At 37.2% G+C, this 13,432-nt stretch overlaps 2 protein-coding genes across 5 annotated transcripts in view; one reads left to right on the top strand and one right to left on the bottom strand.

Moving 5' to 3' along the window:
• LOC139624176 (serine-rich adhesin for platelets-like) overlaps nucleotides 1-1,987 on the top strand; it is a 38,426-nt gene extending 36,439 nt beyond the window's left edge. For all 4 annotated transcript variants that reach the window (XM_071483059.1, XM_071483061.1, XM_071483060.1 and 1 more), the window contains one exon: nucleotides 700-1,987. In XM_071483059.1, the coding sequence (XP_071339160.1) occupies nucleotides 700-730 (31 nt within the window). In that variant the 3' untranslated portion in view covers nucleotides 731-1,987. The remainder of the gene's footprint in view (nucleotides 1-699) is intronic.
• A 1,041-nt stretch (nucleotides 1,988-3,028) lies between these two features.
• LOC139624177 (beta-1,3-galactosyl-O-glycosyl-glycoprotein beta-1,6-N-acetylglucosaminyltransferase-like) lies at nucleotides 3,029-11,686 on the bottom strand. Its single transcript, XM_071483062.1, has 5 exons — nucleotides 11,554-11,686; nucleotides 6,788-7,364; nucleotides 6,585-6,678; nucleotides 6,000-6,404; nucleotides 3,029-5,849 (listed from the first exon to the last, which is right to left on the bottom strand). The coding sequence occupies exons 2-5, from the start codon at nucleotides 7,093-7,095 to the stop codon at nucleotides 5,364-5,366; spliced, it is 1,293 nt and encodes a 430-aa protein (XP_071339163.1). The 5' UTR covers nucleotides 7,096-7,364; nucleotides 11,554-11,686; the 3' UTR covers nucleotides 3,029-5,363.
• Nucleotides 11,687-13,432: the final 1,746 nt, after the last annotated feature.

The raw sequence follows: 13,432 nt of genomic DNA, 5'->3' as shown, positions 1-13,432 counted from the left end.
AGACAAAGAGGGAAATAATTGTTGTTCTGCTGAGATCCACAATATTCAAGGAATAATGAAAAATGTTCACACATTAAAAGATGTATTGGCCCAATCAAACAGCATGCTGACACTGCAGAGATAAAGGAGTTTACACATAAATGTGGTGTCATATTTCTTAATTGCCGGTATACTGTATCAATATGGCAAAAATTCCTGTAAACAATATGTCTCTCTTAAGTTCTGCTTGATTTCAGTCACAAGAAAGTTAGGTGACCTAACTGCTTCTAAACCTGAGAAACCACCTAATCAGTGATGAAGTACTGTCTAGCCAAGATAAGGTCACATGCGGGCACATCATTTCAATATGATCAGATATTTCCTGGGTTAGATACCCGCCAGTGGCACAATGGCACAACAAACACTTGACTGCTACGGCTCACTGAACCCCCCATGCTGGTCTGCTTGCCTCAAGTATACTTTTTCTCAACAATTGCCAGTAGGTATATATCATGTCCCCTTTCATTTACAGATAGTTAAGCTATTGCAGAGGTATGCGTTGGTATGACTACTATTAAATTTTGATCTGACCACTGTTTTGAGTTCTCACATATGGTATAGTTTTCACTGGCAATTCCCTTGCTCTAAACATTTAATTTTAATGCCACAATGACAAAGGTGTAATACAATTCTTTCTCTGTCATTTTCTCTCTTACCCAGAGCCGACAAGAAGGGGCACTCAGCTGTTTGAAAATTACAAGATACCTGGCTCCTGCCTATCTTCTCCCTGCAATATGCTGTATTCTATCACAGCATGTCAGAATATAAGCAAGCCTGCAGCATGATGTGTCCAGCACTAACAATGTGTCAGAAAGGATTATGCTGTGGTATAGAACATCAGGCAGTTGCTTGTTCAGTGAGGGAAGTACTACTTGAGGGTGCTGAACACAGTACTGTATTTACAGTGACTGAAACTGTCTCTGTGCTGAAGGGAAGATGCTTTATCCTGTACTACTGTATGTGACACAGCACTTGATTGTGTTTCTCATTTGGTAGCTTTTGTTTTCTTTGACTTCTTCCTCAACACGAACAGTGCTTTGGTTCCTATTTCTTTCACTTTGGAGGAATTACTAACTGACTTTGTTATATTCATGAATTAATCTTCCTTGTCAGTTGCTAGCTTTACCTTTTGTGATACATGGTAATATTAAGTGTGGATCCTCTGAAGCCATAGTGAGGCCATACATGAAACAAAAGTTTTATTATTGCTCATCTGCTCACATATACACATTGTGTTCCCTGTACAGTTGGGATGTTACTCTAGCTCTGTCAACAGACTGTAATGTTAAGAGGTACTCTAGCTAGATTCTAATTTTAGATAGTCAAGGTTTACAAAAATGTGATCCACACATGAAAAAGAATCTTTGTGCTGTTCAAGTCTCTGGTTTGTAATGGCCAAACTGGTTTTAAATAGTTCACAATGGTGTAGGCGGTTACTGCCATACAGGGTTATTACATTACATCACCCTCTTACCCAACACCTCATACAATCTTTAAAAGGCTACAAGTAGGCAATTCTCCTAACATTGTATATCACTGTGAAACTTAATTTGTAGGCAAATGGCAGTTATCACTAGCTGCAATAATGTGTTGCATGCTTTGCATGGTTTATCTGGGATGTGTGTGTGTGTGTGTGTGTGTGTGTGTGTATGTGCGCGCGAGACAGACAGGGAAAATTGTTTTAGACTAATGAGGAAATACTGTATGTTCACTGAGGGTTAGACAGATACAGTTCCTACTGTGCAGGTTGGCATGTGTCTACTTTTATTTGCTTTTTTTTATATATTTATTCACATTCGTTTGTGGCTTGAAAGGTATTCATTTGTTGTAAAGTAAGTAAAATGTTTTACTTCATTAAAGATGTGTTCCTCCTCAATAGTCTTTGAAAAAAAATGTACCATACACCACAATGCACACATTGCATAATAAAAGTATGCCGCCAAAGAAATTGTTGAGTTATTTGACCAGTCATGGCAGCACACACAGACCTGTCAGGTTGAATACTGTTGGTTGACTGAAAGAAGATCCGGTTTATTGAACTGTGTTAGTTCCCTGAGCCAGTTGGGTGGCAACACCAAATTTATCAACTGATGTCAAATTTATATTGTTTTCGCTCATCGTCCGTGGCGCATGCCCAAATACATAGCATACCCATGGCTGCGGTCGGTTTTTAAAAATACTCCTTTCCTGTCCACAAAAACAAAGCAAACAGGATAGAAATGTTGAAATAATACACCATGAAAGGAATATACAAGTTGTGCTATTGAGATAATAATTAAACAGAAAGAATAAATTATATTCTGACATTTCCTGACATGGGTGCTTTTGACCTTTTTACACTTTTGTAAAATAGGGAAAATTAAGTTTTAGTGCATTACATAATTGGGGGGGGGGGGGGGGTATTAATGTATACAGTATATTGTTACGATGATGATATAAATTAGAAATTCAATATACTTGTTCTTCAAGATAACTCCTAACTGGACAAATATTTTTTTAAATGCATGAGATTCTGCTCATATGGCCTACTGATAGATGTGTGCTATTTGATGTGCAAGTCACCACCTTGTAGTCTTTTGTGTAAGTAAACTGTTATTTAAGAAAGGTCTTAAAGGTGGTTTTGATCGTCAGTGTGTCATTTTTAATTTTGTCAGACGGGGAAGAGTTATATTTAATCTGAAGTTCTATATTTGTTCATATTTGCTGTCTCTTCTTACGAACATGATTAGAATATTGCACAGTAACAAATGATTATACACTTCGAACATTATTTGTCAAATACTATAATCAACTAAATTGTCAAATTTGAATATCTGTAGTTTTGCGAAAAGGCCGTTAATGGTTTTTTATGATCCGATTTAGTTAAAATTCATATGGCTCTGTTTTGCAATGTGCAAAACTGAATGAGTATAGGTTTTATGCATTTCCCCATATTTCTAAGCCAGTGATGTATGGAACAATAACATGTAACATACAACACTTGAAACACTTTTGAGTTTGATACTTTAATTTTAAACAATTGGCATCCAATTTTATTTCACACACTTCTATTTTTACATCCTATATCCTTAATAAAAATTATAAACTTTGTTTTCCTTGCATTTAAAAACAACTAATGGTTTGTTTACATCAAACCATTTCTTAACTTATTTAATTTCTCTTTCCACTCTTCCCAAAATGCCATTTAAATTCTTCAGAGAACAAAAGGTAAATTAGTGTCATCTCCAAATAAGATACATTTGAACCATTTGGATACAGGTATCATTTAAATACAAAATAAATAATTTTGGACCAAGAACCAAACCCTGTCACTACAGGTTACTTTCAAAGATTCAGATGCATTGTTAGAGATCCATCAATCCCTGTACAAATGTAACAGTTCAAGTTTCCTACTATCACAGTATTGTTACCAAGACAGTCAGCACACTTAAAAAAACGTGAGATGAAATCATTAAATTGTATGGATTGAAAATATATATTCATGAACAACACTTTAACATAGCCGCCAGATTTAGCAGAAAAAGTTTGGACAGTAGACATGAGGCAGGTTCTTATTCATTAAAACAGCAACCCCTCTGCTACCCAGTCCCACTTTAACTTTATTCATTATTATTATAAGTACATTTCTGGTGGAGGGGCTATGTGGACGTGCTCCTTTTTTAAGATTAGACATTTAGTTAAGAGTTGTGTATTCCTCTCATTCCAGCTATAGATTTTTAATGTTGGTTCATCAGGCACCATTTTATATTGAGAAATACCACAAAGTAAAAAAGCATCTTCTCGACTAAATATAGACGAATTTGTAGATGGCCTCCAGAACTCCCAGAAACTAAACGGACACATACGATATAAATAGAAAATGAAGAAAATATTGCTTTGCTAACTTTTAAGACCAAACTGTATGTATGAATATACAAAGCGTAACAGGCAAAAAAACAACAGGTAAACAAAGGGTCAGATTTTGACACTCAACACTCAAGCTATCTTCCCTACTTTTAAGGAAGAAGCTCCTGGACCAACTGTTTAACTCCTTGATAATCTATAATGCTTTTAAATTATTTGGTAACACATCTCAGCTATTTGTATAAATGACATAATTTTAGTTTTATGTTTATGGTTATTGTTTCACTGGAAAATAGAGCTTCTCCCAAATCGCTGTTGTCTTACACACTTTTCTTGCAGTATATTTTGCTGTAGGTTTTCCCAGTACTTCTTTTCCCATATGCACATCCAAAAACTAGCTGAGCCTTTGAGACTAAATGCAAGTCTCAAAGGGATTTTTGTTCAGGCTTTTGAGTAGACAGATATAAATGTCAGGCAATGTCAGGCACTCGATTTGCCATTTGACAGACACTTTGTTTGATCACTTTTGGAGTCTTGGTTTAGACTTTGATTTATTTCCTTTTTTATTTTGTAACTACATCCCTTTTGTAGTTTTTTCCCCTCCTGTCTTTGTCCTGTCTCCCTCCTTGTTGATTGTCTGCCCCACCCTAATGTGTTACACCTGTGTTTTATTGCCCTTGCCTCCCTCGTGTCAGTGCTCACTGTTGTTTGTGTCAGTTCATCTGTTCTGTTTCCCAGTGTCATGCCTCTGTGTCTCTTGCGCCTTTTTTTCTCGGTTGTTTCCAGTTGTTCAGTTCTCCAGTCTGAGTCTTCTTCGTTTCACCAGGTTTGTAAGTTTACTTTTTGCCCAGTTCGTTCTGTCATGTTTTGTGGAGTTGAGGACCCAAATGCAGGCAACCCAGGGAGAAGGTGAAAAAAGGTGATTTATTAAACCAAAAAGTAAACTTACAAAACTGGTGAAAACAAAGAGAACTCAAAAGCCAGACAGGAGAAACAAAACTGAAGAACTGGAAACAACGAGGGAACACTAGAGAAAAACAGACTCAAACAGAAGAGATGAACTGAAACAAACAACAATGAGCATTGACACAAGGGAGGCAAGGCCACTAGAACACAGGTGTGACACGTTAGGGCGGGGCAGACAATTAACAAGGAGGGAAACAGGACAAAGACAGGAAGTAAATAAATTTGAGACACAAAAGGGACATAGTTACAAAATAAAACAGGAAATAAATCAAAGTCTAAACCAAGAGTCCAAAAGTGAAACAAAGTGCCTGTCAATGTAAACCATGACCAGATTGGCAGCAATTGGACTGAATAATGTATTGACACTAATTTAACAATTTTATTATCTCATTGTATTTGTGTTTTTCTTATCATACTAAAAATATAAATATTTTAAAATATATCTTAAAATGAAATTATCCGTTGCTACAGGTGTCCATTCTTGGTGTCCAGGAAAAAAACAATTTTCCAAATACTTATTGTAACTCAGCCAGTGCCTTTTGTCTCAGATACTTCTCCAAGCAGTAGACAGCAATGGGATCTGTGTCTGTGTCGAACTTGTTGGCAAAAAGGTGATGCTGCTCAAGCATCCATTTTAGGTCTCCAGCACCATATACACAGATTGACCTAACATGGTTGCCATGACACTCTGGGTACACTGCCTCCAGAGAACCCTGTGACCCCTCGTGCCACTGCCACTTCACCAGCCGTGCAATCGCATTCATGTCTGACATGTCATATTTGGAGTTGGGCCATGTTGCGCCAGGAACACCAGGGATTCGCTGAATGGTTGCCCAGAGAAATTCATCAGGACTGTAGGTGTCTTTGGCCCACTCGATCAATGTCTGTATTCGGTTGTCCTCCAACACACTGCGGACGTAGCCTCGGTTAACCACTATGTAGGCATTTCCTGACAAAATGGGGAGATTGAAGGGAGGTGGCTCCTTTGCCTTTCCTGCCCACTGAGAAAGTTGAAATTGTTATGTCATGTCATGTCATGTCATGTCATGTTATGTTATGATCATTAAGGTCAATCTGAATAGGAGGTTTTTGCAATAACAAAGTTAGTTTATAAATTATCAATATGTAACTCAAATATTCAAAAGAAGTACCTGAATGCCTCCATCAACTATCTTGTGAGAACTTGTTACCCTCCACTTCTTTTCGTCAGGCATTTGTTCTGACTCTAAGCTGTTCCCGCCCTTCAATGAACGCAACATCCTCACAATCTCCAAGTTGGTTTTCAGAGGGAAATCCTGGCCACAAAGGTTGATGAAGTATTTCCATTTTGTGCTGGCTTTATAGAGGTCAGCCATGCAGTTAAGGTCAGCCTGGACGCGTGGCCAGGCAGCATAGACCACAGTCACAGGCTGGCTGACCATGAAGGTATTCGGGAAACAGGAAGTAATGGCCATGACGGCAGAGAAGACTGAGGGCTCAGATTTTTTGTCCACATGGATACAATATATATTATGAGGTGCATAGATGGCTCGCAGCAGTCGCTCAAAGTTGTCCACCTAGAGTATATGAAAAAAATCAATAATCCTTTTTGTGCATACTTCAACTGAACTGAATATCATTTATAACATTGATGTAGTGCCCTTTTAATTAATGGCTTAAGGGAATTGTTTAGACCCACTACACTGTTTTACTACATGTATTTTTGAATTTAAATTTAGGCTTTAGAATTTGCATACCTTATGATGCACAACTATAGAGTAAGCCAGAGGGAAGTCCTCTTCTTCCTGGCTTAATGGGATTGTTAAGTATTTCCTACTTAACTGGAATTCCCTGTAAATACACAATATTGGACAAATAAGACAAGGAATGAATTCCTTTTGCATTTAAATAATGGTTTAATTTATACAATTATTAAAAGCTGTAGTTTAAAGCAACATACCTACAGTCTTGAGTTGCATTAATGTAATACTCATCAGGGATGTGAACACTCTCACGAAAGTCTCTGGTGATGCTCAGTAATTTGGCCTCTTCCAGTGCCTCCCTCTCTCCCCGAAGGATCGCTGAACAGTTGCACGCTGTCTCTGGAATACCATCAGCATCTGTATACTCCAACCAGCTGTAACTGAGAATGTAGGTAGGATCCCAGCTAGTTTTTGGGTAACTGAATAGGGAGAGCATCCATATTGATCCCAGTACAATAGTCAGCTTCAGCAACAGTATCAGCCTGCCTGCTTTCAGTAGCCTCATTATTTGAGAGGAGTAACTCAACTAGGAAGCTTTTACTGTGTCAGTTCTATATGTAGTCCACCTCCACTTCCCCTTTATGTTTTGATTTACTATTTTCTAATTATTAAGCCCCAATTGAATCATTATAATAAACTTGGTACATTTTTCCAGTTATTGCTATGGTCTGTGGTTTACTGCACTGATTTTTAAAGAGTAGTTTTTAACAGTGTGTAGATAAGTTCCTCTCGTTGCAGATCCAGCCAGATTAGTTGCTTCACATGTTATTGCCCCTGGTAACAAGATAAGAGAAGACATATGAATGCATGCATTCTTTAGCCAGACATACAATTTCCAAGTGTAAAATTCAAAGGTGGACATGCAGCAGCAGTTCATGTGAAATTGCCAAGAAATAACAGCCAAGTAAAACTGGTAAAATGACAAGTTGTAACAGTATAACTAACTGAAAGCCATCTGTGATTATCTGCATTGAAACTAAAGTAAACTGTGATGTGATGCTGTGCTGGAATGAAGCTTTGTATCAGCTGAGCTTGGGATATTCTTTCTTCTTTGTGCTTTATTTATATGGATCAAAGGGAAGTTCTGCTTGACCTTTCTGCTCTTCTCTGTCCATCTCTCCTGGTGTGTAGGACTATAACGTTACAGTTGTGCCAATGGACAAAATGAAAAATCTGTTAGGAGAAATATTCTTTTGGATCTGTCAAGGTAGCTCAGTTTTAGTTTTAGTTGATTTATTTATTTAAAAGGGACAATGCAATTTAACACAATTCCAGTACAAAGCATGAAACTGATGTGTTGCATAGAGAGCTAATAGCTAATGCTAATTTTCGACTCTAATTGCTGATTTTCAACTTGGTCAGTATATTGGTTTTCTATAAGTGGCATGAATTGTAAAATCTATTATTTCTGCCACACATTGGAGCATTTTGTAAACATGCAAATAGTCATATTGTTTATAGAAGCAGATTGTGTTGTCCAATAAGGGATCCATTGTTATATCTTTAAGTTGAGTAAAAATTATATTCTGTTTATTTATTATTTATTTTTAAGCCATTGTCATCAGAAAATAACATGTTTGTGAATATTATGTGGCCTTGATATTATGAATAAAATGCTTGCTTGGAGCCTGCTGTCTCTAATTTGTTGTTGAGGAAATTATTGTAATAACATAATGAAGTAATGAGGGACAACCAAGTAATAACTCAGTTTGATGCTTCACTTTACTGACCAAAGCTCAACAAACTGTAAAAACAACCACAGCATAATGATGGATTTCACTTAAGTCTACAGTACAGTTGTGTCTGAATGTGTCACAAAATCGTCACGGATTATGTTGAAACCATCAAACTGTTTCAAGGAAATACTGTACACTTGACATTATCTTGATACTACCATGTCATCCATCCATTTTCTATACCGCTTATTTGTACAGGGTCGCAGCTGGCTGGACATTGGGCGAAGGCGAGGTACACCCTGGATGGGTAGCCAGTCTATCACAGGGCTGACTTATAGAGACAAACAACCAGAGGCCATAGTTTCCCGAGGGAACCCACACAGACACAGGGAGAGCATGCAAACTCCACACCCCGGGCTTCGAACCCCTCTTGCTGTGAGGCAACAGGGCTAACCACTGCACCACCCTGCCATGTCACCCTCATAAGAATGACATAATAAGGATGACATATGTTCTGTATCTGTATGTTCAAATTAAACTTTACAGGAAAAGCAATTGCAGCAAGAGTTCCTGTTATATACTTCTTATTATCTACTACTACCTCTGGCTTACTCAACAGTTCAGTTTGAACTTGGCAGTAACCCAAGGAACAAGCTTTTAATTCAACAGGTTCTACAAGTAAGTCAGTGCAGTAACTTGGTAGATTCAGAGTCATTAGGTTCCCTAAATACACCGTGGAACATGAGAAAATGTTGAATACTTAAGTATTTTTAAAAGCAAGTAGTCCAGTATTGTAATTCAGATAAAGGGCTATATGGAGAAACTGGCTGCTGTGTCTATTTTGGGTAACAACAATGTTGACATGCTGTTGGGGAATATATGAGACTTGATATAATCTGCTAAGAATGCAATAAGATATTAATATATTAATTAATGCTATCAATACTAATGGTAGCCTATAATGAAATGACCCCCCTGTCTTACCCTGTATATGGGTTATACTACTTACCATAACAATTCCCATGTAATTACAGACCAACCCTCTTTATTCTGCTTCAATTTTACTCAATTACCCAATATTTTACAGTAATTCTCAGTAATTATACAACCACAACTTGTCATTTTATCAATTTTACTCGACTGTTATTTCTCTACTTCTTCACATTACCACATAATTACCACATCATTACTATGTAATTGATGGCCTATAAATTAAAGGAATAACACACACATTGTTATAGTTATTGGTATTTAAATTTGGTTAAAGTTAAATACATAAAAGGATTTGAAACTGGCAGGTGCCACCTTTCCCCTGGAATTCAGGTAACAAGAGCACATCTGTTCTTTAGCCACATGATGACTGTGTGCAAAATGCAAATGACCATAAAACACAGGTCATGTTTCCCTGTAGAGAGATACATGTTGACATGTATTAACTAAAGATTTTCCTATTGATAGTCTTTCATCTGGACAGGCACATCAGCCAAGATGCCGTCATTAGAAACACAAACACAATGAAGAAAAGGGAAAAAGATTAAGACCTTGAATCCTTCTGTTTTCGTCAACAATTATATCAACTTAATATTCACAAGAGACTTTGAAACTGCTGGACTCCTGTTTTCTAACCCCAGACGCATTGATACAAATATGAGTGGGCCATTGGGAGTGTTTTGGAAAAAGGTAATTGTCATGTCCCAATCTAATGACATTTTTTTCTTTCTAAATAATATTTAGAAAGTTTCCCTACACTTGGGCCCAATTCACCAACATTCACCACACCTTTACAAACACCTTTACATGAACTGTTGACACTGAGCAGGTTGGGTTGTGTATGCAGTACACTATATTTCTAACCACACTGATACTGCCTTTGCTCACAAAACCAATTCTTTATGGCATGGACTCCACAAAATGTGGGAAATCTTCCTTTGAGGTAAAATTTCTGCTCCTTTGTCAGCAGTATATTCACTGCTGATCTACCATATCCGAAACTTGTTCCCTTGGATTCAGATGAGGTGACTGGGCAACTGATGTTCACTAAATTAACATTAATGAAACTAGTTTGACACTACAATATTCCATTACACTGCAGCATTCCAGCAATGATTTATTTGATTTAAGATGCCAAACAAATGCCAGGGCATTCAACACAACCACACCTTTACACCACAACCGCTTCCTGGACTGATGACACAAAGCACATTGGGTTGATGGATTTATGCTATTGTCTGACCCTACCATTTGCATGCTTCAGTAGATATCTAAATTCATCAGACCAGGCTTTATTTATACTGTTTTTAACTGTAGTTATCCGAGTTACCCTAGGCTTTCTGTCAGCTCAAGCCAGTTGGGTAATTTTTCTCTGCCCTCTCTCATCAACAAAATGCTTTCATCCACAGGACTACAGCTCTGGATGTTTTTTTGCACTATTCTGTACAAACTCAAGAGGTTGTTTCATAATTCAGACGTCATATTTTTCCCCGCTCTGAGGTTAAATGTTGATGTTCCTAATAAAAAAGTGCCAGGTGAGTGTATGTAATAAGAGAGCAGACATTTTTGTACTAAGGGGTGGACAGTAATGAAGTACATTTACTTGAGTAATGTGTCTATATCTTTCATGATTATGTACTTTCTTTTGGAAACTTATGACTTTTATGCCACCACATTTTTCAAAGCAAGAAAATCCCACACACTGCTCTTGTATTTACAGAACCTAATGACTCTACTCGTTACTGCACTGACTTACTTGTTGTACCTGTTGAATTAAAAGCTTGCTCCTTGGATTACTGCAGCGTGTGTGAGATTTTCTTTCTTTCAAGACAACATTCTTCTCACCTGCATCAGATATCTGGATGTGCAAATATCCTCATTGAGAAAATTCCACTACATTTAAAAGACAAATATTGTACTTTTGACTCCACTACATGAAAGCTTTTATGTCTCAGCAAACTACAACAGTTACAGTCACGTTGTGCTTGCTGCATTTTTGAACAGTAAATCCGTGCGGTAACATGGTAGATTCAGAGTCATTAGGTTCTGTAAATACACAGTGGAACGTGAGGAAATGCTGAATACTCAACTTATCTCAAACAAAAAGTTTGTGTACTTTGTCCACCTCTGTGTGTACTTGAAGATAAAACTAACGCCTCTTTTAAAAATAAAAACAACAAATCAAGAGAAATCTGTGAGGTAAAATAACAGGCATTCAGTGAAAGTAACATTATTTAGCCATAAATCATTTACAACTTTTGTTCACCTAATCAGCAGAACAGATAAATGCTCCTTACCTGTCAGTTTACAAGCAGCAGGTCAGATTTGAATGAGTTTTGCTGCACCTCTTTCTTTGTTTCGTCCCTTACTGTTGTCTGACTGCAGCAGTTTCCAGACCTGCTGGGTGCAGCCCCTCTGGTAAATCAGAAGGACGCTATGACTTCCTGTCAGCATTTTTCAAAGTAAAACCATTTGCCATCCATCCATGCAGATTAGTTTTGTATTATTTCTAACGATTTCACACAACCCAGTAAAATAACATGTATGTGAAACTGTAGGCCTGTATTCTCAATATTATGAATGAAATGTGCCTTATTTAGAAGCAATTCATGGGGTGATTGACTTTAGCCTACTAATTATATTAGTTGTACACTATTAGATTCGATTGTGGGAGGAAGGCGGGACACGTGGGGTGAACCCACACAGACACAGGGAGAACACGCAAACTCCACACAGAAACCAGTCCCAGGTTTCGAACCCAGAACCTTCTTGGTGTGAGGAGACAGCACTAACCTTGCTGCCCCCATTTGCCATCCACCTAAGCCTAATAAAGATAAGCATAGAGTTGTTTTTACATGTCATGTAGATTACACGGGCTGTGGTTTACTTTCTTTTTTAATTGCAGTGATAGTGTGAGATGTTTTTTGTCATTCCAGCTTGTTTGAAACCTTGTAAAACCGGAATGGCAGTCAGTGGAGCGCATCTAACAAAACCAAAACAAGGCTACACCTGTCTGTCAGATCCAGCTAATCAAGGTGGACCAAACTGTACAAAGTCAGAGATCTCCACATTATGTCTATTTTTTACATCAAGATCCATACATTTTTTTCACTTGCCTGTTTGCATTGCTCAGGCTGCTGCTAACAGGATTTTCAGAATGAAATTATACCTGATATGACAACACATGGACAAGCTGTGGCTAATTCACTGAATAAATACTGTTCATGTTTGAAGGTCCAGGCATGAAGTAGCTCCTAAGTAGCACAATCATTTTTCAGTTGTTAACGTTGTTAATGAAAAATGCCAGTTTATTAGGGGGTATTGCATAATTTCATGGTCCTACTTGTACCATTGCAAATGTATGTTGATGTGTGTGAGCTCGTTTTTCATTAGCCGATGCTGCCTAAACGCTGTTAACGCTGGGAAACAGGTTTCATATAATGCTTATGTTATTTGCTGCGTTTACACAAATTTTTTATGTTGAGGCGGGAAAAAGTAGGCTTTATTCATTAATACCTATGTAATTCAACAGTCCTGTAGCACTGAAGTAGGCTGTTAAAATATATTTGGCACGTTATCAGTAATCTTGCTGTAAGACTTTTTAGTGTAAATTTACAGTAATTTACTGGCAGCAGCTTCGCCCATAAGGTACTGTATTTTTTATAGTTTCTTACTGTATTTTAGAATTACAGTAAATCACTGGAAATACCTGTGCAGTTCTTTGCTTTATTCATGTAAATTTACAACACAATACTGTTCACAGTTTTTCAGTTAATTACTGTAAATTTACCGTCTGTTACTATGGTACAATTACTACTACTACTACTACTACTAATAATAATAATAATAATAATAATAATAATAATAATAATAATAATAATAATAATAATAATAATAAACAAATTAATGAAAAGGGACAACATTCATTATGCAGTTCAGTTTTAAATATTTATTGAAATAATTTTTTTTTATTCAAATATGAGTGCATATGTGCATGTGTGTATGAAAGACAAACAGACAAAGTCCCACTTGAAATCACTGCGCTTCTTGATGAGTGTAAACATGTAGGTTCTCTGATGTTGTCTTCTCTTTGACCATGTTCCTGCTCTTCTTGGTCTCATGTCTCGCTTTTGTGCCACTGAGGATTGATATCAATGCAGGTTCTGAAAAACAATT

The sequence above is a fragment of the Trachinotus anak genome, unplaced genomic scaffold (assembly GCF_046630095.1).
Source record: "Trachinotus anak isolate AG129_WGS33_773 ecotype Australia unplaced genomic scaffold, CSIRO_AGI_Tana_v1 ptg000008l, whole genome shotgun sequence".
In the NCBI taxonomy this organism is placed as follows: Eukaryota; Metazoa; Chordata; class Actinopteri; order Carangiformes; family Carangidae; genus Trachinotus; species Trachinotus anak.
Note: the sequence above shows the minus strand (reverse complement) of the source record. Positions and strands in the feature narration are given on the sequence as shown.

Bases quoted from the DNA above. Each gene is read 5' to 3' on its own strand.
- LOC139624177 (XM_071483062.1), bottom strand. From the start codon at position 7,095: ATGAGGCTACTGAAAGCAGGCAGGCTGATACTGTTGCTGAAGCTGACT. The intron at 6,405-6,584 runs GTATGCAAATTC...CATATACTCTAG, and splicing joins CTATAGTTGTGCATCATAAG to GTGGACAACTTTGAGCGACT. The intron at 5,850-5,999 runs GTACTTCTTTTG...CAACTTTCTCAG, and splicing joins TAGTTGATGGAGGCATTCAG to TGGGCAGGAAAGGCAAAGGA.